Below are 26,077 nucleotides of genomic sequence, written 5' to 3' on the forward strand. Positions count from 1 at the left end.
ACTAGATTCATTACTTAGTAAATATATGAGTTCTTGCTATGCATCAAGCCCTGTTCTAAATGCTTGGATATTGTTGTTGTTGTTAAGTGCTGGCGAGTTGGTTCCGACCCAAAGCAGGCCTATATAAGGGTTTCCAAGGAGTGGCTGGTGAGCTTGAACCATAGACCTCATGGTTCAAACCAATTTTGTAGTCCAGCGCATTAACTCCGAGCACCACACCAGGACTCCGTCACTTAAAATGACAAAATCTCAGCCCTCATGGAGCTTACATTCTAATGGGAGAAGATGGACAATAATAGGCACAATACACAAACAAGCCATAAAATATCTTAATAAAAGAGCAGGTAGAGAGAAGAACTGTGGGTTACCATTATAAACAGAGTAGCTCAGCATAAGACTCACTGAGCAGGTAAAACTAAGCAGATTTGAGGGAGGGGAGAGATTAGTTAGTCATCAGGATATATGGGAATATGGTAATTCAATAAGGTGGCTTTTGTAATCTCAGTTTTGTGGGCATCAAAAAGGATACGTATTCTTATTTATATCTCTGGCAATACAATACCAGGAATATTCAATAGCCTTTCAAGACTTTTTCCAATGTAATAACTAGGTACCAGATACAAGGGTCAGGAACCTACAAGAAGATATGATGAAGTGACCTTAAAAGAAAACAAGACAAAACAAAAAAAACTACCTCCAAATTATAAGTTAAAAGATCCATTTTACAGGATTTGTTCCAGTATCTCTTGAAAACACCCAGGTACGGATTACAGTAAATAGGAGGAATGCTGAACTGAAAGATAATAATGATGTGAAGGTCGCTCAACTTGTGTCAGAGATGCTCACATTTTGTTTAAAATGAAGAACAAAGATTGCTTTGCTCAAATAAAATCTTTAAAAGAAACAAACTATGTAAAACAGGAGAGTTGGCAGCACAAAAGCTATCTCTGTGGCCACACTAGAAACTTCAGGGTCATGGAAATCACAAATTTAAATGTAAAGTTGCTTTTCTTTACATGGCCTCAGGAAATGTAGCAGAGAACAGAGGCACTAACCAGGGCACAAGTAATAATACCTGGTTTATATAAAAATAGTCCAAGCAGCATTTTAAATCCATAGCCTAAACGTTGGTAAGTTTTCTAAAATGCTTACCTTCAGATCCCGGTGAATTATTGGAGTCTTACACTGATGCAGCCTTGCAACAGCTTCACAGGCATCACAGAATATCTGCAACACTTCTGGTTCCGTAAAACCTGTCTGCAGCTTCTTGTTCATTTGATTCACGACCTGACCAGCTGGGCAAAATGGTAATTTTGAGAAAACATTTTTTTTTTTTTTTTTTTTTAAGTAAAGCCTATCATAAAACAACTAAGAAACCCCTTTATGGTTTCAGATGATGAGAAACTGAGCTTTTTGTAATTCTCATATAAAGATGCTTATTAAACTATATGTTATAGATTCAATGACACAGTTGCCTCACATTTTTACATCTCTGAGACAGGAATATCTTAAAGTAATGTTCTTTCAATTCTACTGAGCATTTTTTAAACATCTCTGAAATCAATGTTAATCAATTACATCGCAGTTTTCAACAATTTATTAGTTATGGGACAAACATGATGAACAAAAGTAAGTTTTCTATTATACCGGAATTTACATTACAAAGGCAGAAACAAATACTTGATAATCATTACATAAATAATCATGATCATGTAAACTGAGAATAGTATGAAAGCCTTCAACAAGGAAGCCCTAAATGTATACTGGACAATGAATAAAGAAAGCCAAAGAATTGATGCCTCTGAACTATGGGTTGGCAAAGAATACTGACATACCATGAATTGCCACTGAATTGGAACCAATTCAATGGTGCCTAACAACAAGAAGCAGCAGCCATTACAACAAGCAGATCTCTCTTGGAAGAAGTACTGCCAAAATGCTCCTTAGAAACAAAGATGGCAAGACTGTTTCATATACTTTGGACATGTTGTCAAGAGGGACCAGCCCCTGGTTTGGTAAAGTAAAGGATCAGTGAAAAGAGGAAGAGCCTCAATGAGATAGATGGACACAGTAGCTGCAACTATTGTTTTTGATTGTCATGTGCTGTGGAGTGGGCTCCGACCCATATTGACCCTGTACAGGGTTTCCGAGGCTGTAAATCTTTATGGGAGCAGAAAGCCTCATCTTTCTCCTGCAGAACAGCTGGTAGGTTCGAACTGCTGACCCTGAAGTTAGAAGCCCAATTTGTAACCACTACGCTACCAGAGCTCCTGGCTGCAACTATAGGAAGAACTAAAACAAGATTTTGAAGATGGCACAAGAATAGGTACTGTTTTGTTCCCTTGTATATAGGGTTGCTGTGAGTCAGAACAAACTCAAAAGCACCTAACAACAACAAATGTATATTGGAGCAACAAAGTAGAAGGGAGAGGAGGTCAGATAAGTGCAATCTAAGGAAGTGGCATTCATATCGAGATTTAAGAGTATTTAGGAATTAACAAGGCCAAGATCTGGGAGAAGCCCACTGCTTTCCAGTCAATTCCAACTGAAGGAAATGATACATGTTATAAAGTACAAATGATCCATAGGGGTTTTCTTGACTATAATCTTAAGGTAAGAACGCTGTCAGGTCTTTCTTCCGTGGCACCAGTGAATGGTTCCAAAACACCACATTTTTAGGTTAGTTGTCAAGTACAAACCATTTGTCCAACCTACGGACTTAATTAGAAAATTAATGAGGCCAGAGACTGGGGAGAAGAACAAAGAAAATACACGCACAAGAAAAATAGAAAGCATTTCATGACTCTTAATCATTCATAGTCAGTGTGCAAAATTATGAAAACTTACTGACACTACAAAATACCTTGAGACAATGAGAGTTGCTGAGGCTAGGGGGCTCAGAACTATACTCTCAGGACACACGATGGGCAACTGGCACAGCATAGTACACAAAGACAATGTTCTAATGCCTACTTTGGTGAGTAGCAACTGGGATCTTAAAAGCTCATGAGCAGCCACATGAGGTGAAACTACTGGTCTCTATGTGAGAAGGAAAGAAGAGTGATGAAAACTGAAGAGGTTGGGAATCAATTAGTCTAGTGGAATAATAGAACATGTGAACATCAGTCTCCATGACCCTGAAACCAAAAATAACTAAATGGTGCCCAGCTACACTACCAGCAACTCTGAAAGGAATCACATCAGAAGGTCTTGAACAGACTTGGGTGAAAATGTGGACCAAAACAATGAACTATAAATTAAAAATTTAAAAGACCAGGTGGGCAGGTCAGAAAGAGGCTGGAAGAACTCGAGACTAGAGCCCTGGGACAACCTTCAGGTATAAACTCATCCTGGTGGCTCAATTTTCGGACAAGCAGTAGATAGGCACGTAGGGGGAACAATAGTGATGTATACTATACATACCATGGAATTTGTACTGAAGATCAAAAAGACAACATTTACCTAAGATAAAGTTGAGAAAGGGATGGGAAAATGGATGGAATGGATTTAAGAACCACAGGGAGGAAGTGGGCGAACTGTTGTTAGATGGAGAGGATTGCAAACATTGAAATGAAACGAAGTCTATGATTTGATGAATGTGAAACTAATGATCTTGTCTTAAACCTTCACTCAACGCACAATAAAACATTTCAAAAATATATATATATACATATATATAAAGAAAGAAAGCCAATGTGAGTTATCATCTAGGAAACAGAGAAACAAAAAACATGCAAAGAGACAGAAGAGGCAGGCACAGATCAGTCATATTTTGGATTTTACCTAAGAGACAAGGAAACTTACTGACCTAAAATTTTTTAAATCTCCCTTAGGAGAAGAGAGGCAGTCGGAAAAGTAGAACTGAGAGACCAGTTAAAAGCTCTTAGCAAATTAAGAGATAATGGAACAAGGAGCTACACATATATCACTGTTTTCTAACAGAATTATTAAATATTACAATATACAATAATGATAGTGAACTAATGATAACTCTTAATATCAAGAAAAAGTTAACAAGCTTATATTCTAAGAACATGCTAATAAAAATTACATTTGTGAATGGAAAAAGGCAAGTTTACACCATCTTGAAACTTTCCTTTAACAAGGTTTGATAAATTGTTGTTGTTGTTGTTAGGTGCAATCCAGTCGGTACCGACTCATAGAGACCTTATACACAGCAGAACAAAACACTGCCCGATCCTGGGCCAACCTCACTATCGTTGCCATGCTTGAACAAATTGATGAAATGAAATTACTACTGTGTAATTTGGCTGGTAGCGTAGTTGATTATGAACTGGGCCGCTAACCACAAGGTCAGCAATTCGAATCTACCAGTCACTCATTCCACAGGAGAAAGATGAGGCTTTATGCTCTTGTAAAGATTTTCAGCCTTGGAAACCCTATGTGGAGTCACTATGAGTCAGAACCAACTCAGTGGCACACAACTACCACCACAACTACTACATACTCTGTAAGAAAGCGTATGGCACATTTGTTCCTTTTTTCATTATAAACTAAACATCAAACTCTTTCCTGAAATATTTTTCATTTAGGATATTAAAGTAGCAAGATCATCTGAATCTGTCTCAAACTGTTTTAAGTAAAAAGGAAACAGGATAAAAAGTACTTTCTTGGTGTTTAGTCATACTCTTGAGATACCATTTTATAGCTACAGAAATTATAACCTTGAACTCATTCCAATTATTCTAAACTTTCAAAGTTGTAATGAGTAGAATTTATGTTAAATGTTACTTTCCTTTCCTCCATCCAGAGATCTTGGGGCCAGAAAACCTGAATCATAAAAACCAATGTCCAGAAAATGATAAAAATTATTTGTTTAAATCATGTTTTAAATGTAGAAACAGAAATTTCCATTATTGAAAATCAGAGTTTTGTGAACCTGGGAAAATCAGTATTACTACTTCATCAAGCATCAGTATGAAGCAACATACCCAAATATTTTATTTTTATTTTGACTGTAGCTTTAAACTACTGAGTGACTTTATTTTTATTCTGAGGTTAATTTGAAGCTATTGAGTTTCAGATTTTATATTATTATTTTAAAAGCTAAAAGATATGAGTTACTGGGAAGCACAAATGGTTACTTGGTACTTGGCTATTAACCAAAAGATTAGTGGTGCTAAAGAAAAAAACTAAGAGATACATTATCCATGGGCACTTGTGTAGAATAAAAAAATAATAATAAATGGAAAATAGTTTTTATAAAATAATGAAAACAAGAGAGAGCTTCAAAATATTTGTGGAAAACATAATTTCCCTATGAATTTATATAATGCCTTCATATACTAATAATACTATTCCTGCTTTCTGAAAGTTTGGTACCAAAAATACATAATCTCTCTTTAATCTATATATAAGGATATTAGCACATTAAGCAGTGCCAAACCATGAACCTAAAAGGATCTAGGCATTTGACAAAAGACAATTTTAAATATTTGATATCTGAAACCATTTAAGCGATGTTTCAGTTATATAACACAATGTACCTGAAACTATACAGAATCATATCCATTCCCTTAAAAAGATGGTTGATTCCTAAATAATTTTGTATAATATAATCTAACTTTTATACAGAAAACAGTGTGAAACACTTTCTCCAATTCTCACTGTCCCCACACCAAATAATTCCTGCTTGAAAGGAAAAGAACCTTACCTAATTTATTAGTCAGAAAAGACTAATAAAGCTTATCTAATTTATTAGTCAGAAAAGACTAAAAATAAGACAAAATTGATCATTCATTCTGATCTACTAAAATAACCCTGACTGAAAAGACATTTGAAGAAAACTTCTGACTTGAAAGACAGAAGGTGTAATAAATTTTTTTAAAAACAAACACAAAATGCAAATAACAGAAGAAAAATCCTTCTAAAAACTAAGAAAATAAAAGATTTGCACAAAAACAAGATCAAGGTGATGGGGTTTTGATTTTTTTTTTAAAGAAGAAAATTGGGAGGACAAAAAAACTGTTCTTAGAAATTATAAACAAGATAGCAGAAACACAAAATTCTATAAAAGATTGAAATATTTTTAAAAACCATAGAATTCAAAAAGAGGAAAATAAGTAAGAAAAGATTATAAGAGGATTAATCTATGATGATTACTATCCTAAGGCATAATTACCTTGAAATTTCAGAATCTTAGGAATAAAAGACTCTAAGAGTATTCATGGAATAAACAGGTAACATAAAAAGAATGAGGGATTATTCATAACAGTATCACATTTCTCAATAGCAGATCTAATAAATGTAGTAATGCCTTAAAATTTCAGGTTTAAAATTATTTCAAAGCTAGAATTCTTTAGCCAGCCAAAATAAAAATCAAATGTGGGTTCAGAATAAAGATATTTTGATTTACACAAGGTTTCAAAATTGTTTCCTCTAATGAATTCATTATCAGAAAGCTACTGAAAAATGTACTCAACCAATGAGGGAGTAAAAACCAGTGGGAGGGATGAGGAAATTCCCAAGATACCTAACAGCTGGACTATTCAAAATTAAGCAGAACTAAATGTGGTACTGTAGAATAAACACTAGACTTCTTGCTAACCACAAGGTCAGCAGTGCAAACACACCACCTGTTCCTCAGAAACCCTATATAGGGCTACTATGAGTGGGAACCGACTCAGCAGTACCTAACAACAACAGAGTCTCCCAAATGGATATTTCTAAGCAAAAAAGACACTTGCATTTAAATTAGGGCATGTAGGGTTAAAATAGCAATATACTCATAATAAAGAAAATTAGGCAAAAGAAAAGTGAAATCAATGTTCTAAAGGCAGTATCTAAAACATAAAAATCAGAAAACACTAGCAAATTGTCTTTCAAAAGCCTCTTCATACCCAAAATCTCACGTATGTTCACTAATTTTCTAGGAAAATTCCATTTTATACTCTACAATATAAATAAAACTAGAAATCTCATCTGTATAATGCTATGAATATATAGCAGTAAAGACAATAAGGTATATCTCAAGGATATGAAAAAAGAGAGATGGGATATGGGGTTGCTTCTAATTTGTTGTTGTTAAGTGCCATCAAGTCAGTACTGAATCATAGCGACCTTATGCACAGCAGAAGAAACACTACCCGATCCCGAGCCAACTTCATTACTGTTGCCACGCTTGAGTCGATGCTGCCACTAGGCCAATCCATCTCGTTGGGGGTCTTCCTATTTTTCTCTGTCCCCCCACCTTACCAATGATATCCTTCTTCAGTGACTGCTCCCTCCTGACAATATGTCCAAAGTTTGAGAGGCGAAGTTTGGCCATCTTGGCCTCCAAGGAGCACTCCGTTTGCACTTCTTCAAAATGGGTCTATTGGTTCTTTTGGCAGCCCATGGCACTTTCAATATTCTTCTCCAACACCATTAAGTCAAAAGCATCAATTCTTCTACAGTATTCTTTACTCACTGTGCAGCTGTCGCATGCATATGAGGTTATTGAAAATATCAAGGATTCAATCTGGTACACCTAAGTCCTCAAGCTGACATCTTTGCTCTTCAACACTTTAAAAAGGTCTTGTGCAGCAGATTTGCTTAATGCAATACATCGTTTGATTTCTTGACTGCTGCTTCCGTGAGTGTTGATAGTTGATCCAAGAAGAAGAAAGTCCTTGACAACTTCAATCATTTCTATGTTGATAAGAATATTGTTTATTTGTTCAGTGATGAGGATTTCTGTTTTCTTTACATTGAGATGTAATCCATACCGAAGGTTGTGCTCTTTGATCTTCTTCAGTAAATGTTTTAAGCCCTCTTCACTGTCAGCAAGCGAAGTTGTATCATCTGCCTATCGCAGGTTGGTAATGAGTCTTCCTCCAATCCTGATTCCACGTTTTTCTTCATAAAACCCAACTGCTCGACATACAGGTTAAATTAAGTATGGTGAAAGAATACAAACTTGTCGTACACCTTTCTTAACTTAAAACCATTCAGGTTTCTCATGTTCTGTTCGAACAAACTGCTTCTTGGTAAAGGTAGAGATTCCTCATGAGCACAATTAAGTGTTCTGGAATACTCATATTTCGCAATGTTGTCTATAGCTTGTCATGATCCACACAATCAAAAGCCTTTGTATAGTCAATAAAAGCACAGGTAAACATCTTTCTGATATTCTGTTTTCAGCCAAGATCCATTGGACATCAGCAATGATATCCCTTGTTTCACAGCCTCTTCTAATTCTGGCTTGAACCTCTGGAAGTTCTCTGTCAATGGATGCTTACAGGTGTTTCTGTATTACCTTCAGCAATACTTTACTCATATGGGATATCAGAGATTGTCCGATGATTATCGCATTCCGTTGGGTCACCTCTCTTTGGAATGGGCACAAATATGGATCTCTTCCAATCAGTCGGCCTGATAGTCATCTTCCAAATTTCTTGGCAGAGATGAGTGAGTGCGTCCTGTGCTACCTCACTTTCTTGAAAGATTTCAATTTTTATTCCATCAATTACTGGTGTCCTTGTTCTTAGCCAATTCCTTCAGTGCACCTTGGACTTCCTCCATCAGTATCATTGGCTCTTAATCATATGCTACTTCTTGAAATGGTTGAACATTAAACATTTCCATTTAGTACAGAGAATCTGTGTATTCCTTCCATCTTCTCTTGATGTTTCCCGCATCATTCAATAATTTACCCAGAGAATCTTTCAATAACGAAAGTCGAGCCTTTAATTTTATCTTCAGTTCCCCCAGCTTGAGAAATGTTGGGTGTGTTCTTCCGTTTTGGTTTTCTGATTCCAGATCTTTGCACATTTTGTGGTAATATTTGACTATATCTTCTTGAGCTGATCTTCGAAATTTTCTGTTCAGCTCTTGTAGCTCATTTCTTCCATTTGCTCTACGCTGGATAGCAAGTTTCAGTGTCTCTTCTGACATCCATTTCGAACTTTTCTTTCTTTCTTGTCTTCTAAATGCCTTTTTGCTTTCTTGATGTATGATGTTCTTAATGTCATCCCACAACTCATCTGGTCTTTGGTCTTTAGTGTTTAATGTATCAAATCTGTTCTTCAGATGATCTCTAAATTCATGTGGGATATATTCAAGGTCATATTTTGGCTCTTGTGGATTTATTTTCATTTTTCCCACTTCAGTTTGAATTTGCATGTTCCACAGTCTTCCCCTGGCCTTGTTTTCACTGATGATATGGAGCTTTTCCATCATCTCTTTCTGCAGATATAGTCAATTTGATTTCTATGTATTCCATCTGGTGAGGTCCATGTGTGTAGTCGTCTCTTATGCTGTCTAAAGAAGGTATTTGAAATGAACAATCATTGGTTTTTCAAAATTCAATCATGCGTTCTCCAGTGATCTTCTATCACCAAGGCCATATTTTACAACTACTGACCCTTCTTCTTTGCTCCCAACCTTTGCATTCCAATCACCAGTAAGGATCAATACATTTTGACTGCATGTTTGATCGATTTCAGATTGAAGAAGCTAGTAGAATTCCTCTAGTTCATCTTCTCTGGCTTTAGTGGTTGGTGCGTAAATTTGAATAATAGTGGTATTAACTGGCCTTACCTGTAGTCGCAGACAGTGTTGTACATCATGACTGATCTGGATATGTTCTTTTTGACAATGAATGAACCACCATTCCTCTTCAATTTGTCATTCCCGGCATAGTAAACCATGAGGTCGTCAGATTCAAAATGGCCAATACCAGTCCATTTCAGCTCACTAATGCCTAAGATATCAATGTTGATGCGTTCCATTTCATTTTTTACAAATTCCAATTTTCCCAGATTCATACTTCGTACATTCCATGTTCTAATTTTCAATGGATGTTTACAGCTGTTTCTCTTCATTTTGAGTTGTGCCCCATCAGCAAATGAAGGTCTCTTGGGCTTGTCTCCCACGGGCTTTACTCCATTCGCGACATCATGGTTAACTTTACTTTGAGGAGGCATCTCTTCCCCAGTTGCATTTTGAGTGCCTTCCAACCTGAGGGGCTCATTTTCCGATACAATATCTGATAGTGTTTCTCTACTATTCATAAGGTTTTTCAGTGCCTAGATATTCAGAAGTAGTTCGTCACTCTTTCTTCCTAGTCTGTCTTCTTCTGGAAGCTCATCTGAAACCTGTCTACCATGGGTGACCCTGCTAGTATTTAAAATACCAGTGGCATGGCTTTCAGAATCACAGCAACTCATAAGTCACCATAGTACGACAAACTGACAGACGAGTAGTGGTGCTTCTAATTTAGGCACGGTTTAATAGTATTATTTGTCTTTTTAAACCATATACGTGACTTATTGTTGTTAAGTGCCTCTGAGTCGACTCCAACTAACAGTGACCATATGTACAACAAAATGGAACGTTGCCCAATCATGAACTATTTTCACAGTAGTTGCTATGAATTATAAGAATTAATAAAAATTCAAATTTCATATTTATAAGTGCTTGCTATTTCTAATTCAACTATCAGGTAAAAATAATAGGAAAAAAAAGAATGCTTTCTTAAAAAATATAGGTTAAGTATTATAATGATGTTTGATTCAATTATCTTTAAATAATTACTCATAGCCAAGAACTATTGGCTATCTCCACCAATTATCTGTCATTTTGCTACATTGTAGTAGTTTTCATGTTAATGAGATTGTGGAAGGAATGCCAATGGTATTTTAAATGCCAGTAGGGTAACCCATGGAGGACAAGTTTCATCTAAGCTTCTAAACTAAGACAGGGAAGAAGTGGATTCTTTCTGAATGCTTACCTACTGAAAACCTATGAATAGCAATGACACACTGTCAGATAGCACCAGAATACTGAATATCGAAATGATGCATAACATCAAAATATTGTCAAATATAATGCTAGAAAATGAGCATCTCAAATTAGGAGGAACTCAAACTACAACTGAGGAAGACCTACCTACTCAAAGCAGTGTTGATCATGATGACACCAATGGGTTAAAGCTTTCAAGACCTTAATAGATGGGGCACAAAACAAAATGAAGACAAATAGCTGCAAGCATGCATTAATAACTGGAACATGGAGTATACGAAGAAAAACCTAGGGAAATTAGAAGTTCTGAAAATGAACTGGAATGAATACACATTAAGACATACTAGGCATTGGTAAGCTAAAATAGACAGGTATAGGAGGCCATTCAGAATCGAACAGTCACATGGTTTACTATACTGAATATCAAAACTTCATAATGAGAAATTGATGAATGGGAATGGCATCATAGTCATCATCAAAAGAAGTGTCCAGATCTATCTTAAAGTACACTACTGGAGGCGGCAGGGCATGATGGCGGATATGTTAGAAAGGCAGTGAGGATCTCCGTCTGCAATAATACAGAATACCAGATGAAGTAGGTTCAGGGGACAGTTCCAGAAAGTTGAACCACATTGTTGTTTTTAGTTATCATCAAGTCGGTACAGATATATAGCGACCTTATGCACAGCAGAATGAAACACTGCCCGATACTAGGCCAACCTCACTACTGTTGCCACGCTTGAGTTCATCAATGCTGCCACTTGGCTAAACCATCTCGTTGGGAGTCTTCCTCTTTTTCTCTGACCCTCCACCTTACCAAACATGACATCCTTTCTCCAGCGACTGGTACCTCCTGACAATATGCCCAAAATATGAGAGATGAAGTTTGGCCATCTTGGCCTCCAAGGAGCACTCTGGCTGCACTTTTTCCAAAACGGATCTATTGGTTCTTTTGGCAGCCCATGGCACTTTTAAAATTCTCCTCCAATACCATAACTCAAAGGCATTAATTCTTCTACAGTCTTCCTCATTTACTGCCCAGCTTTCACATGTATATGAGTTTATTGAAAATATCATGGCTTGGGTCAGGTGCACCTTAGTTCTCAAGCTGACATCTTTGTTCTTCAACACTTTAAAGAGATCTTGTGCAGCAGATTTGCCTAATGCAATACATCATTTGAGTTCTTGATTGCTGCTTCCGTGAGTGTTGATAGTTGATCCCATATCATCAGCCAAAACAAAGCCATGTGCAGACTGTGGAACACACTATCAATTGCTCATGTGTAATTTCAGGCTGAAGCTGAAGCAAATTAAAATAAATCTATGAGAGCCAAAATATGACTGAATATATCCCACCTGAATTCAGGGATCATCCCAGAAAACAGATTTGATGCGTTAGTCATTAATGACCAAAAACTAGGCGAGTTGTAAGATGATATCAAGAACACCATACATTAAAGAACCTGACCTATACTTGTAGTAGCTCAAAATATCAACTGAGAGGGAAGGTGTCTTCACATCAAGGATCAATCCTATCCCCTCTGTACATAGAGTTGATAGGAACGGGCAACTCAGACATTGGCTACCTGGAATAGGGGAGCAATAAAGGCACGAAGTGACTGGTTTACAAGTTTTCATGAGGGAGTTTAGTATCAGAGTGTGCAGGGGAAGGTAGAACCCCTACTGAATAGTTTTCATCTTGTCTAAATGGTTCTGGTAAAAGGTGATGGGCATAAGATTCTTATGATTTACTAGTGAGTAATTGTTTTAATGAATTGCGACTGTCACAACTGTAAAGGTAGAAAGATTTGTAACAAAAAGGGGTGAGCAGTTAAATCTTACAGTTCAGGAACAGAGGACACTAGGACCATAAAGGCAGAAGAACATGAGTGCAATGTGTGACCTATCCAGAGAAACAGGGACATCAGAGATGTAGGCAGAGATGAGGAGGACATGGAAAGATAGAACAGCTAAGGACACTTGACTCATGGAAAGAGAAAGATTATGTGCCAGCAGCCAGTAGACTGGCTTGCAGAGTGTGCCCTTTGAATGGCTATTTAAATGATTATATATTCCTAAGTGTTCTGTGTACATTAAAAAAAATAAAAATTTTAAATAGGGTACAACAAACAAGATGGTAGATCAGGAAGAAGTGCAGTGAGGAGCTCCATCAGTAACAACACAGAATACTGGACTAAGCAGGATGAGGGGGTGGTGCCAGAACTCTGAATCACATATAAAGGAGTATTTAGAAGGTTGGAAGGCTTACAGCTAGGGGAATTTGTACCAGAAGCAAGAAATCCATTGCTTTCTAATTCAAGACGGTCAGCTGCTCCCAGAGCCACCATCTTGGGAGGGACCAAGCTGGGAACAATCAGAGCAGTCATAGATGCCTGACAGAACTGCAGAGATAAAGTTGTGGACATTCTTATTTGGTATCTGTTCATTGGTCTCTCACTGTCTATACACCTCCATTCTGGTGACTAGAGGGGGTGCCTGAGCGAGTAGACATCCAACCCCCACCCCTGGAGGGTTCTACTATGTATGCGCACATATCTCCTCAAAATTTAAAGTAAGTTTCCACTTAAAACCAAACAACACTGCAAACGGCCACAGTTGGCCCTGAACTGTTTATCACTATGAAAAAGGCCTGAATGGGGATTATGGAGCGGGACAGACAAACAAAAAGGGAAATGGGCTGAAAATTAAATCCTGAGTTACGTCACAGTGACCAACAGTGGCATCTTGAAATTTCTCAGAAAGAAGATTGAAAAGGGAAGCCCATCTCCTGATAATATCTACCTAGAGGGAATCAAAAAGCATAAAAAATACCAAAAGACACACTCCACACCCATCTAAGTATTAAGGCCACAGATAACTGCTGAATATGCCCAAAAAAACAGAAACAGATGACCATAACAGGACATGTCCAGAAACAAGCTTAAGTGACTGAGGCAAATGAGCTGGAAGTAGACCTACACTCCATACTTTGGAAATGCCTAAAAAGGAATTCAGAAAAATGATTATAAAATGTATCAAAACACTTTACAATGGAGTTGAGAAAATTAAGGAAGAAGTCAGGAAAGTGCTACAAGAACAATCAAATAAGATAGATACAGCATTGGAAACAATTCAAAGCCTACAGAAAGAGGTCCAAATGATTAATAATAGAATATCAGAAATGGACAATACACTGAAAGGACAAAGGAGCAGTGACAGAACTAGTGAGCCAGAAGATAAAGCTCTCAACACTACTAAGATAGAAGAGCAAGCACAAAAAATGATTAAAAAAATTCTGAAGAAGGCCTAAGATTCATGTTGGACAACATGAAGAAGAATAACTTAATAATTATCAGCATTCCTGAACAAGAAGAATCATACAAGTCCGCAGAGGAGATATTTAAAGAGCTACTGAAAGAAAATTTCCCTAACATCCTGAAAAGCGAAAAGATAAGCAGTAAGAAGCTCATCGAACTCCAGGAAGGATACACCCTAAAAGACAATCACTAAGACATATAATAATCAAGCTCTCCAAAATCAAATATAAGGGCAGAATTCTGAAAGCAGCTAGGGAAAAGAGAAGTGTAACATACAAAGGAAAGCAAATCAGATTAAGCTCAGATTTCTCAACAGAAACCATGCAGACAAGAAGGCAATGGGGAGTCAGATACCAAACCTTGAAAGAAAAAAAAAAACACCTGCCAACCAAGAATCCTCTACCCAGCAAAGCTGTCAATCAAATATGATGGTGCGATCAAAACATTCCAGGATAAACAGAAGCTAAGGGATTTTGCCAAAGCCAACCCTGTCATGAAAAACATCCTAAAGGAAATTCTGTAGACTGAAAACCAACAAGAACAGACAACAACCAGAGATTGACATACATGGCAGCATCACCCTGAACTCAATCAACAAATGGAAAGGTCAAGAAGAGAATAAAATTATAAGAACAAAGGCTCTGGGAGGTCAATCTATGATCAAACCAATTATAATGTGAAAGAAGGTAAACACAGAGCAACAGAAATCCAGGTGGTAAGAAGGTCGAGTAGACTACAGGATAAAATAGACTGTCTTAAAATGAGTGAAAAGTTAATGGAATATAAGGTAATTGTAACAGTGAGGCTGGGTTGGGGGCGCTTAGTTCAGGTGTTGGGGAGGGCAATACAAGAAGGGAGAGGAGCTGGAAAAACAAGACAGATAGGGACACACTGAGACAGATTTGTTTTTTGGGATAGAGGTAAATAGTGATGCATGCTCTACCTTGGAAACAACAGAGCTCTGTGGACCATCAAGGGAGAAGAGCACAAGCAGAATGCATGACCTTATCCAAAGAGGATAAGGAGAAGGGGGGCGGCTGAGGACTCCAGATTCATGGGAAGAGAGAGACTAAGAGCTGGTGGCCAGGAAGCATATTTGACGAATGTGACCTTTGGAAGTGTAAATTATTATATGTGCCTGAGTGGGGTTTTTTGCTTTTTTGTTGTTTTAAAACTAAAGTGACTAGAGAGAAAGACTGTTAACTGATGGTACATGGAGGGAATATAATAATCATTGTAATAAAACAAGGGTATGATTTGTTGAATGTAAAACTGATGATCTGCCCTGTAAACTTCCACTCAATCCACAATAAAAAACCCAAAAGGAATAAAAGCAAATACTGTTATTGACTACGCATACATTTTTGAGTCTGTAGATCATGCCAAACTATGGGCAACATTGCAGAAATTGTGTTCATTTGGTATTCCAGAACACTAAGTGCTCCTAAGGATCCTGTACATAGACCAAAAGGCAATTGTTTGAACAGAACAAGGGGACACTGAGTGGTTTAAAATCTGGGAAAGTGTGTGTTAGGATTGTATTTTTTCATCATACTTATTCTATTTGCATGCTAAGCAAATAATTCGAGAAGCTGGATTATATGAAGAAAAACACAGCATCAGAATTTGAGAAAGATTCATTAACAACACGTGATATGCAGATGATATAACCTTGCTTGCTGAAAGCTACAGGACTTAAAAAACACTTACTGATGAAGATCAAAGACTATTGCCTTTGGTACGCCTTGCACCTCAATGCAAATAAACAAATATCCTCACCACTTGACCAATAAATAACATCCATATAAATGGAGAGAAGACTGAAGTTGTCAAAGACTTCATATTCCTCAGTCAGCCATCAACACTCAGGCAAACAGCAGTCAAGAAATCAAACGTCATTACTGCATTAGGCAAATCTGCTGCACACGACCTCTTTAAATTGTTCAAGAGCTATGTATTTTCAATAGTTTCATATTCATGTGAAAGTTGGACAATGAGTAAGATTGATGCATTTATATTATGATTGGGTTTGGTATGAATATTAAATGTAGTATGGACTGCCAGAAGAATAAGCAAATCTTTGTTGGAAGAAGTACAACCAGAATGTTCCTCAGAAGTCAAGACTGCCAATCTCACACTTTGGATATAATATCAAGAGGGACCACTTCTGTGAGACTGACATTATGCTTGGTCTAGGGGAGGGACAGTGAAAAAGGAGACCCCCAACAAGATGGACTGGCACAGTGGCAGCAACAATAGGCTCAAGCATAGCAACAGCTATGAGGATGGCATACATAGGGTCACAACAATTGTGACCCTGGTGTACCTAGGGTAGCTCTGGGCTGGAAATGAGTTGACACCAGCTAACAACAACCAAAGCCAATGGTTCACACTCAACACTCACTCCTTGGACACCTTATATTGGATTGCTGAGTCAGAATCGACTGAACAGCACTTAACAAAAACAACAAAAAACAGCGACCTAACATTGGTCAACTCCAATACACCTAAGAATTAGAGGTTACAATGTACAGAAGGACAGAAGAGAAGACCATTTTACAAATAAGACAGTCAAGAACGTCTATTTTAATTTATATATGTAAATAAACTAGAAGAACTTCATAATATATATATATATATATAGTATATCAATTTCCTTTTCTTTCCTTTTTTCTTCCTTCCTTCTTCTTGTTGCCATACCAGGACTTCTTATACGACTGTAATAAATGACAATACATTTGCTTTACTACCACAAGGGCTATGGTTCAAGCTCACCAGTTGCTCCTCAGAAACCCTATACAGGGTTGCTATAAGTCAGAACCAACTAGATGGCACTTAACAACAACAACCATCACTTTCATCCTCCAGTCTTCAGGAAACTACAAGCATTTCCATCAGTCTTAGGAAAGTCTAAATATAAACCACTGCTCTCCAGACCCCAAATGTTAAACACAGCCTAATAAAGAAATCAATTTCATAAAATTTGGATTGATTGTCCCCTGTATATACACTAAAGAAAATAACAATTAGGCATTAATTATTGTCATTATTACTAAGTGACACTATGTTGTTGTTGTTGTTGTTAAGTGCCACCAAGTCGGTTCTGACTCATAGCAACTCTGTTTCTGAGGAGCAGATGGTAGATTAGAGCAGCTGAACTTATGTTTAGCAGCCCACTGCTGATACTACAGCACCATACCAGGGGTCCAAGTCACACTATACAAAAGTAAATGCTTCTTTTAAAATACCATATTAAACTCATATGAAGCATGGCTTTCTATCTTTTGTGATAGTTACAATGTAGCAACAACAACAAAATTTACCACAGGTTTTTGAAGATTATATATCAAAATGCTTCCTCGGTAAGTACTAAATTTAGTATGATTTAAAGACAGCATGCAAGAGTGCTGGTAAAACCCTTATAATACAAATATTGACACATTATGTTCTTCTCAGTTAGAAAATAAAAAATTAAAAAAAATTGGCTAGGGAGCATGAGTCTAACTGCTGCTCAGATTTCCTGTTTTAAACCCAACTGTATTTTTTCAATTTCTATTTAAGATTAAATGCTCAAGCCCATCAGTGCAGCAACTATGACTAAGTTTTCTTTTTTTTTTTTCAACAGCCTTCTTTAATTAGGCAGCTAATTAAATCTAAGGTTGCAATAATAAGTGTCTAAACCAGGTGACAGCTGCCCTGGGAGAAACCAAGACACATTATCAACCTATTTTAAAGGGATTTCTTTTTTTAGGATGATACAAATGCAGAGAGATAATTACTTACCTCGACAATATTCCATTAAGATAAGCACTTCCCATACATTATCACTAATTGAATTAACAGCACAGTCCAAATAACCCACAACATTTTTGTGACCAGATAGCTCTTTCTGTAAAACAGAAAAACAAAATGAGGAAAACCGAAGAAAAAAAAAAAAAAAAAACACACACACACACACACACACACACTTTAAAGCTAAATCATTAGCAATAGCTTAAAGGAGAATCCAGCATATTTTTAACCAACCAAAGGTCCTATGGTTTCAACTAAAGTCTACTTGTATATGACTGTCATTTTCTAACCAATAAGTTTTCAATAAATGAATATATTTAAATTCAAACATGGAGAAAAAGATGATTCACCCTAAAGTAATAGTCTCCAAGAGAGTATGCAAGATAAAGATGGCCTTATTTTTATTCTTAAAAAATAAAGGAATTAAGCGCTAATATTTATAAGCTAGGAGTCCCAGTATGGTATTGCAAGTTAATGCACTTGACTGCAAAGTCAGTTTGAACTTCAAAATTTGTGGTTCAAGCTAACCAGCCCGCTCCTCGGAAACCCTATACAGGATCACTATGAGTGGGAACCGACTCAACAGCACATTAACAACAACATTTAAAAATTAACATACATTTTCATTTTGTTTTATCTGCAAAATACTGAAATTTATGTGTAACTAGTTCAGGTCCTGGTAGGGCATTATGGGATGAACACTGGTCAGCGATTCAAAGCCACCAATCGCTCTTTAGACCTCCTATTTTTGTTGTTAAGTGCTGTCGAGTGGGTTCTGACCCATAGCGACCCTGTATAGGATTTCCGAGGAGCAGCTGGTGAGCTTGAACCACCAACCTTGCAGTTCAAAGGGCTTTGCAGTCTGGTGTATTAACCCACAGTGACACACCAGGACTCCAGGCACCCTAAACAGGGTCACTATAAGTCAGAACCAACTCAAAGGCACTTAACAACAAATAGGTAAGTAAATTTATAAGCTTGTGTGTTAGATAACCTTCAAAATGAACAAGGGGTACAGAGCAACAATAGATTAAACAAATTCTGGTACATACACACAATGGAATATTATACTACTCTGAGGAAAAACAAGACAACTCAAGCCACCGCGTAACACTGATGAACCTTGAGGACACTATGCTGAGTGAAATTAGTCAGTCACAAAAATACAAGTATTACATAAGACAATTATTATAAAAGCTTAGGAAAAGTACCCATACTAAAAGGGGGGAAAAAAATTCTTTCTAGAATACCAGAGATGGGGGAGAGGGGACGTCAGAGCACAGGGTAGAGGATAGATACACCATAGTTTGGGTGCTGGAGAAGGCAGTACACATGAAGGGGTAGGGGAGTGGAAGAACAGGGTAGATAGGGGAACACATAGGTAGGTTTGCATGGGCTAAATGGGACAGAAGTAAATAGTTATGTATGCACAACCTTGAACAACAGGGCTCTGTGACACCTGAGTAAAAGAGAAAAATAATGTTAGGATGCTTGACTGTATTATAAATATTGGTTTCCCTTGACTACCATTATAAGATAGACACTTTGTTGTTGTTGTTGTTGTTGTTAAGTGCTGTAAATCTTTACAGGAGCAGAAATCCAAGGCTGCAAATCTTTACGGGAGCAGCAGCCTCATCTTTTTCCCATGGAACAGCTGGTAGTTTCGAACTGCTGACCTTGCAGTTCACAACCCGACTTGTAACCACTACGCTGCCAGAGTTCCTTAAGTGAGATAAAAAGGAATATATGGAAACATGATCACTGAAAGCTTGTAAATCTGTCTTCAGCCTATAACTCACTGAAATTACCTAAAAGGGGTTCTAGAACTTGCCCAGTGAATTAGGCTTTTTGCAAGCCTTGGTAGTGTATAAGACTTTAGGTGTAATCCTGAGCCCCATCCAGAACCTTCCGAGGTGGGACATTCCCACTTGAAAAGACAAGCACTCAACCAGAAGAAGAAAGAAGAGGAAAAAAAGAGTAATCTGATACAATGTGATGAACTTGACCTACACCTATGGAAGCAGTAGCTCAAAAGAGGGAACAAATCCTTACAGCAAGAATCATTCCCATCCCCTCCACATATAGAGTAGACAGGGATGGGCAACTTGGACATTGGCTACCCAACATGGGGTGGGGGTGGGGGAGCTACAAAGGCAAGAAGTGACTGGCTTACAAGCTTTCAAGAGGGAACCTAGAGACAGGGGGCATGGAGGAAGGCAGAATCTCTAGTGAGTACTATCCAATCTGTCTAGGCAGAGCCGATGAAATGAAATGCAGATGGGTGTCTTGTGATACAATAGTGAATAATTGTTATCAGGACTGATTGTGAGGGTTGGAAATGTAAAGGTAGACGTTTTATAGCAAGGAAGAGAGTGATTAACTTTCCAGTCTAGGAGCGGAGGTCCCTAGGACCATCAACGGAGAAGAGCCGAGAACGGGACCCTACCCAGAGAAGCAGTGATGCCTGAGATGGAGGCAGAGACGATGACGTGGAGCGATGGAGCAGCTGGGGACTTTAGATCCAGAGAGGGAGAGCGACTGTGTGCTGAAGACTAGGGGGGTGGGGTAGTGTAGGGGACAGGCTTGTAGGGTATACCCTTTGGTTTGTTGATGATGCATGGAGGGGATTGTAACCATGGCAATGAAAGGATTTACAATAGAATGAATGTAAAACTAATGTTCTCCCATGTAAACTATCATATAATTCACAATAAAACACTAAAAAAAAAAGACAAGCAGACCAGCCTGGAGCAGCTAGAGGAACAGAATATATTTCTTGAAAGAAATAGCAGCAGGAAAAATAAAAATAAAACACGGTAGTATGAATGGCTCTGGTAGCGTAGAGGTTACAAATCGGGCTGCGAACAGCAAGGTCAGCAGTTCAAAACTACCAGCCGTTCCACGGGAGAAAGATGAGGCTTTCTGCTCCCGTAAAGATTTACAGCCTTGGAAACCCTATACAGGGTCGCTATGAGTCGGAACCGACTCCACAGCACATTAACAACAACAACAAAGTACGAATGGCTACTACAAGGGCAAGCAAGTTGTTCACCGGAGAGCCATCAAGGCAAGCAATCAAGTCCCTACAGGAGAAACCCATCCAAGTCTGAAACTCAAAGGGTTCACACAAGTAGCCATGTAAGCTTGCTGGAGACCATGCTGGTGTACTGATGAGTGGAAGTAGGGGAAAGGCAACAATGAAGATATGGGTTGAGCCCAACCACATTCCATAGACCTGGAGATGACAGAGAGAAGAGGAAGGGCTGGTTGATCCAAAGTACAGTGAGACCTGGGGTCTCCTGAGCCCATGCACAAGGGCATACCATGGAGGGCTAGAACTGAGAGTGGAGCATCCAGCTGATATGCCATGAGGGGAAACGCACAAGAATGCCCAAACTTGCAGATCATACTCATTTGACCTAGCTTCGATGGCTTAAAGATCACAACTCCACTAAAAGAAAATTAAAATTTTTTTGATAAAGGAAACAAGTATAAATTGCTATAATTTGATGAACTTGACCTATACTTGATGCAGTAGCTCAAAATACCAACTGAGAGAGAAGACGTCTTCATCCTACCCCCTCTGTAAGCAGGGTGACAGGGACAGGCAACTTAGACACTGGCTACCTAAAATGGGGGAGCAATAAGGGCACAAAATGACTGGCTTACAAGTTTTCAAGAGAGAGTTTAGTTTCAGAGTGTGTAGGGAAAGGTAGAATCCCCACTGAATTGTTTTCAGCTTGTCTAGACAGGTATCTTGAAAGGAGATGGGGATAAGATTCTTATGATTCAACTGTGAACAGCTGGAATCATAAATAATTGCGATTGTCCCAATAGTAAAGATAGATGTTTAGTACCAAAAAGGGGGGAGTAATTCATCTTACATTCCAGGAACAGAGGACCCTAGGACCATCAAGGGAGAAGAGCATGAGCAGAATGTGGAACTCTATCCAGAGAAGCAGTGACATCAGAGATGGAGGCAGAGAAGGGGACATGGAGAGATATGCAGATGAGGACTCTCAACTCATGGAAAGAGAAAGGCTATGTGCTGGCAGTGAGGGGATTTCCCATCTTCTGGCACTGTATCAGACAATGTTTCACTGCTATTTATAACATTTTCAAGGGCTAATCCATCAGAATTGGACTGCCTATTCTCTCTTCCTAGTCCAGTCTTACTCTGGAAACTCCACTGTAATCTTTCCACTGTGGATAACCACACTGGTATTTGATACACCAGTGGCATAGCTGCTTAAAGCAACATGTGAACTACCACAGTACAAGCCTGACAAAAGTGTAGGGATGGTAAAAGGTAGTAAACACCAAACTCAAAGACAGTGGCTTCTTTTCTTTTCATTTTAAGAGAATAGTTTTACTGCTTTCAAGTAACAACAATTCTATGGCAACATTCAGAAATAGTTAAGTCTGTTGTTTTATCAACACCTGGTTTGAATATAGTCTTTAGGATTTACTTGAAGATTATTATAATTTTCACTCTAGTAAACATGCCCTGCTGTAAATGTAAACTTTGCTATTCATCATATCCTATCTTTTATAAAGTTTTTATTATGAATTGACTGAAATTTTACAGGACAGATTATCAGTTTTATATTCAATAAAACATATTTTGTTTCATTGCAATGACTACAATCCCCTCCATGTACCATCAGTCAACAGTATTTACCTCTATTCCTTTTTCTTTTTTTTTTTTTTGATGTACACATACAAAACAGAAAATACATATTGGTTTAAATGTAAACCAGCTTTCTGCCCGCAGGCACACAGCCTTTCTCAGTCCCCGGGCCTACAGTCCTCAGCTGTTATCTCTCTACATTCCACCGCCTCTGCCTAGACAGTGGTTTCTTTTCGGATCAGGAGGACAGTACAAGGCTAAAGCTGTAGAGGAATACATGTCAGCCTCAATTGCATAAATAAGGTTTTTTTCTTAAGCTTGATGGAAAAATGCTCATTAGATAATTCTCTAAATTTTTTTGTATTGTTTTTGTTGTTAAGTGCCATCAAGTCGGTTCCAACTCATAGGGACCCTGTTTATGGTTTCTGAGGAGCAGCTGGTGAACCACTAGCCTGGTGGTTCAAACTGACCTTGAGGTGGGCTGCTTATCCTTATAGCACCACACCAGGAATCCAAAGTTTTGTATTACAGGGCTTCACAAAATGTGTAAGGAAATGGAAATTTAAAATAATGGAATTTTCCTACTAAATTTTTTAAGTCCTCTCATATTCTCAAAATATTCTATAACTAAAATTGATTTTAAAAAATAAAGCATAGTAGTATACCTATAGAACTACAACAGAAAAGGCAGGAAAGAAGAAAAGCAGAGGCTGTATTTGGTCTAATGATTAAAAGCCATGTACTATAGACTCCCAGACAATTTTCCTAATTAATTTAATATTCTTTGAAGGTTTTCCAAATGTATGTAAACAATAAACATCTTGCCTAAAATATATTTATATTATAGTGCAAAACCAAAGAAAATACACTAAATTTTGAAAACAGAATTATTCTTCTGCTTACCATAATTGTAATTTCTCTTTTACAAATGTTGAGGTCTGGCATGTTATTGACATACATTCGTTTCAATGCACACCGTACGCCACCATGAGTCCGCACCAGGAAAACCGTTGAGAATCCACCTAAGAGAACAATTACCAATGAATTACAGAAGTGCCAGAAATTATTGCCCAAATCATATAATATCAGTGAGGAGTTAGGTTGATCTTAGAGGAAAATGACTGTAACCAAGACAAAAATGAATACCATAAATAAGATCTGAAAAACAATATTGAGTTCTTACAGCAATTTTAAAGCCTTGGAAACCCTGTACAGGATCGCTATGAGTCGGAACCAACTCCACAGCACATAAACACCACCACCACCACAGCAATCATGAAGTCATATTTAGAGGGTAACATGTGCCTTAAATGATATATCTAATACTACAACTTCACTTTTTACAAGAAATAATTATGCAATACGTAGAAAATGTTACAATTCTGTACATACTAGGATTTGCCTACCCACCATCCTCCTCTCCGGCTGTAATGTGAAAGCACTGATGTTACTGGGATAAGAAATCAAGGGGATCAAATGCCTCATCCAGGTCCAGAGAATGTACTATAATTGTCCTAACCTTATCATGGAAATCTCATTTCTCCTTATCAGGAACTGCTTTACAAAGGGTCGTCCAAAAGTTCAAGCAATAATTCTACATCTTTTAAAATGCCATCGTTACAAGGGACTCATTTCTAAAATATATAGGAAATTACAACACCTCAACAAGAAAAAGACAAATAACCCAATTAAAAAGTGGACACAGGACATGAACAGACACTTCACCAAGGAAGAGATCCAGGCAACTAACAAACATATGAAGAAATGTTCACGATCACTAGCCAATAGAGAGATGCAAATCAAAACAACAATGAGATATCATCTCACACCAGCAGTAACAGCAAAGATGAAAAATGCAGAGGACAATAAATGCTGGCGGGGATGTGGCGAGACTGCGACACTTCTGCATTGCTGGTGAGACTGCAAAATGGTCCAACCTCTCTGGAAAGCAATATGGCGTTTTCTCAGAAGGTTGAAAATAGAAATACCTTATGATCCAGCAATTCCTCTACTTGGTATTTACCCACAAGAAAAACGAGCACTATTTACAATAGGAAAAAGATGGAGGCAGCCAAAGTGCCCATCAACTGAAGAATGGATAAACAAACTGTGGTACATACACACAATGGAATACTATGCTACCTTGAAGAACAACAAGGAAGCTGCAAGCCACCGCATAACATGGATGAACCTTGAGGACATTATGCTGAGTGAAATTAGTCAGTCACAAAAAGAGAAATACTGCATAGGACCACTACTGTAAAAGACTAAGGGAAAGAACTCATACTAAAGGGGGATGAGGGGGATTCTTTGTTGATTATTGGGATGTTGGGGGGGCGGGAGAGGAAGGTGGAGCACAGGGCAGGAATTAGACACAGGATAGTTTGGGTGCTAGAGAGGGGGCAATATACAAGGAGGGAGACGGGAATGGAAGAACAAAGCAGATGGGAGAACAATTAGACAGGTCTCAATTGGCGAAGTGAGACAGAGGTAAAGAATGATATATGCACAACCTGTGAACAACAGGGTTCTGGGATACAGAGATCGAGCCATGGTTGGAATGAGGAAAAGGAGGGAATAATATTAAGATGCTTGGCTGTCTTTTGAATCTTGGTTTTCCTTGCATTGTACTATAAAATAGACACTGGAGGGGGAGAGAAAGGAATAGCGAAAAGCATTAAGTCCGTCTTCTGCCTATAACTAATTTGTTGTTGTTGTTAGTGCCGTCGAGTCGGTTCCGACCCATAGCGACCCTGTACAGGGTTTCCTAGGGTGTAAATCTTTATGGGAGTAGAAAGCCTCATCTTTCTCCCACGGAGCAGCTAGTAGTTTCGAACTGCTGGCTGACCTTAAGGTTCGCAGCCCGATTCGTAACCACTACGCTACCAGAGCTCCTTACAACTGATTAGAATACCTAAAATTGGGCTACAACTTGCCCAGTGAAGGAGGCTTCCTGCAGAGCCTCTGCAATAAATAAGGCTATAGGTGGAAGCCTGAACCACATACAGATCTCCAGAGATGGGAACCACTTGAAAGGACAAGCAGACCAACCTGGAGTGGCTAGAAGAACAGAAGATATTTCTTGAAAGAAAGATCCACAGGAAAAATATAAAACAACATAGGCAGACCGACTATTACTACAAGAACAAGCAACTTGCCTGCCCAGGTCACATCAAGGCAAGTGGTCGGGTCCCCTCAGTGCAAACCCCCTTCTAAGACTAAGACTCAATGGGAATACATGCTGTGATTGGTGACCATGCTCCGCTCAACACCAATAAGGGGAAGTGAGGGAAAGACAGCAATGAAGTAAGTGGTGAGCTAAACCCTACAACGTTCAATAGACTTCTGTGAACCTGGGTGAAGACCTGGTTGGCCAGCAGTGTGGCAAGACCTGGGGACCCTTGGGCCCAGAGTCAGTGACATAGCCACAGAGGACTAGAGTGGAGAGTGAAGCATCCAACTTATAAGAAGAGAGGGCACACGCATAAGAACACCCACACTTGCAGTAGCGTAGTGGTTACGAATCGGGCTGCGAACCTTAAGGTCAGCGGTTCGAAACTACCAGCCGCTCTGCGGGAGAAAGATGAGGCTTTCT

General features: G+C 38.3%; 1 protein-coding gene across 1 annotated transcript in view; it reads right to left on the reverse strand.

Annotated features, from left to right (window-relative positions):
• BMP2K (BMP2 inducible kinase) overlaps positions 1–26,077 on the reverse strand; it is a 187,559-nt gene that overhangs the window by 94,457 nt on the left and 67,025 nt on the right. Inside the window, exons 2-4 of the mRNA XM_006872898.1 lie at positions 23,386–23,504; positions 17,844–17,949; positions 1,153–1,295 (exon numbers count right to left, since the gene is read on the reverse strand). Coding sequence (XP_006872960.1) covers positions 1,153–1,295; positions 17,844–17,949; positions 23,386–23,504 — 368 coding nt within the window. The remainder of the gene's footprint in view (positions 1–1,152; positions 1,296–17,843; positions 17,950–23,385; positions 23,505–26,077) is intronic.

This window comes from Chrysochloris asiatica, unplaced genomic scaffold (assembly GCF_000296735.1).
Source record: "Chrysochloris asiatica unplaced genomic scaffold, ChrAsi1.0 scaffold00214, whole genome shotgun sequence".
Lineage (NCBI taxonomy): Eukaryota > Metazoa > Chordata > Mammalia > Afrosoricida > Chrysochloridae > Chrysochloris > Chrysochloris asiatica.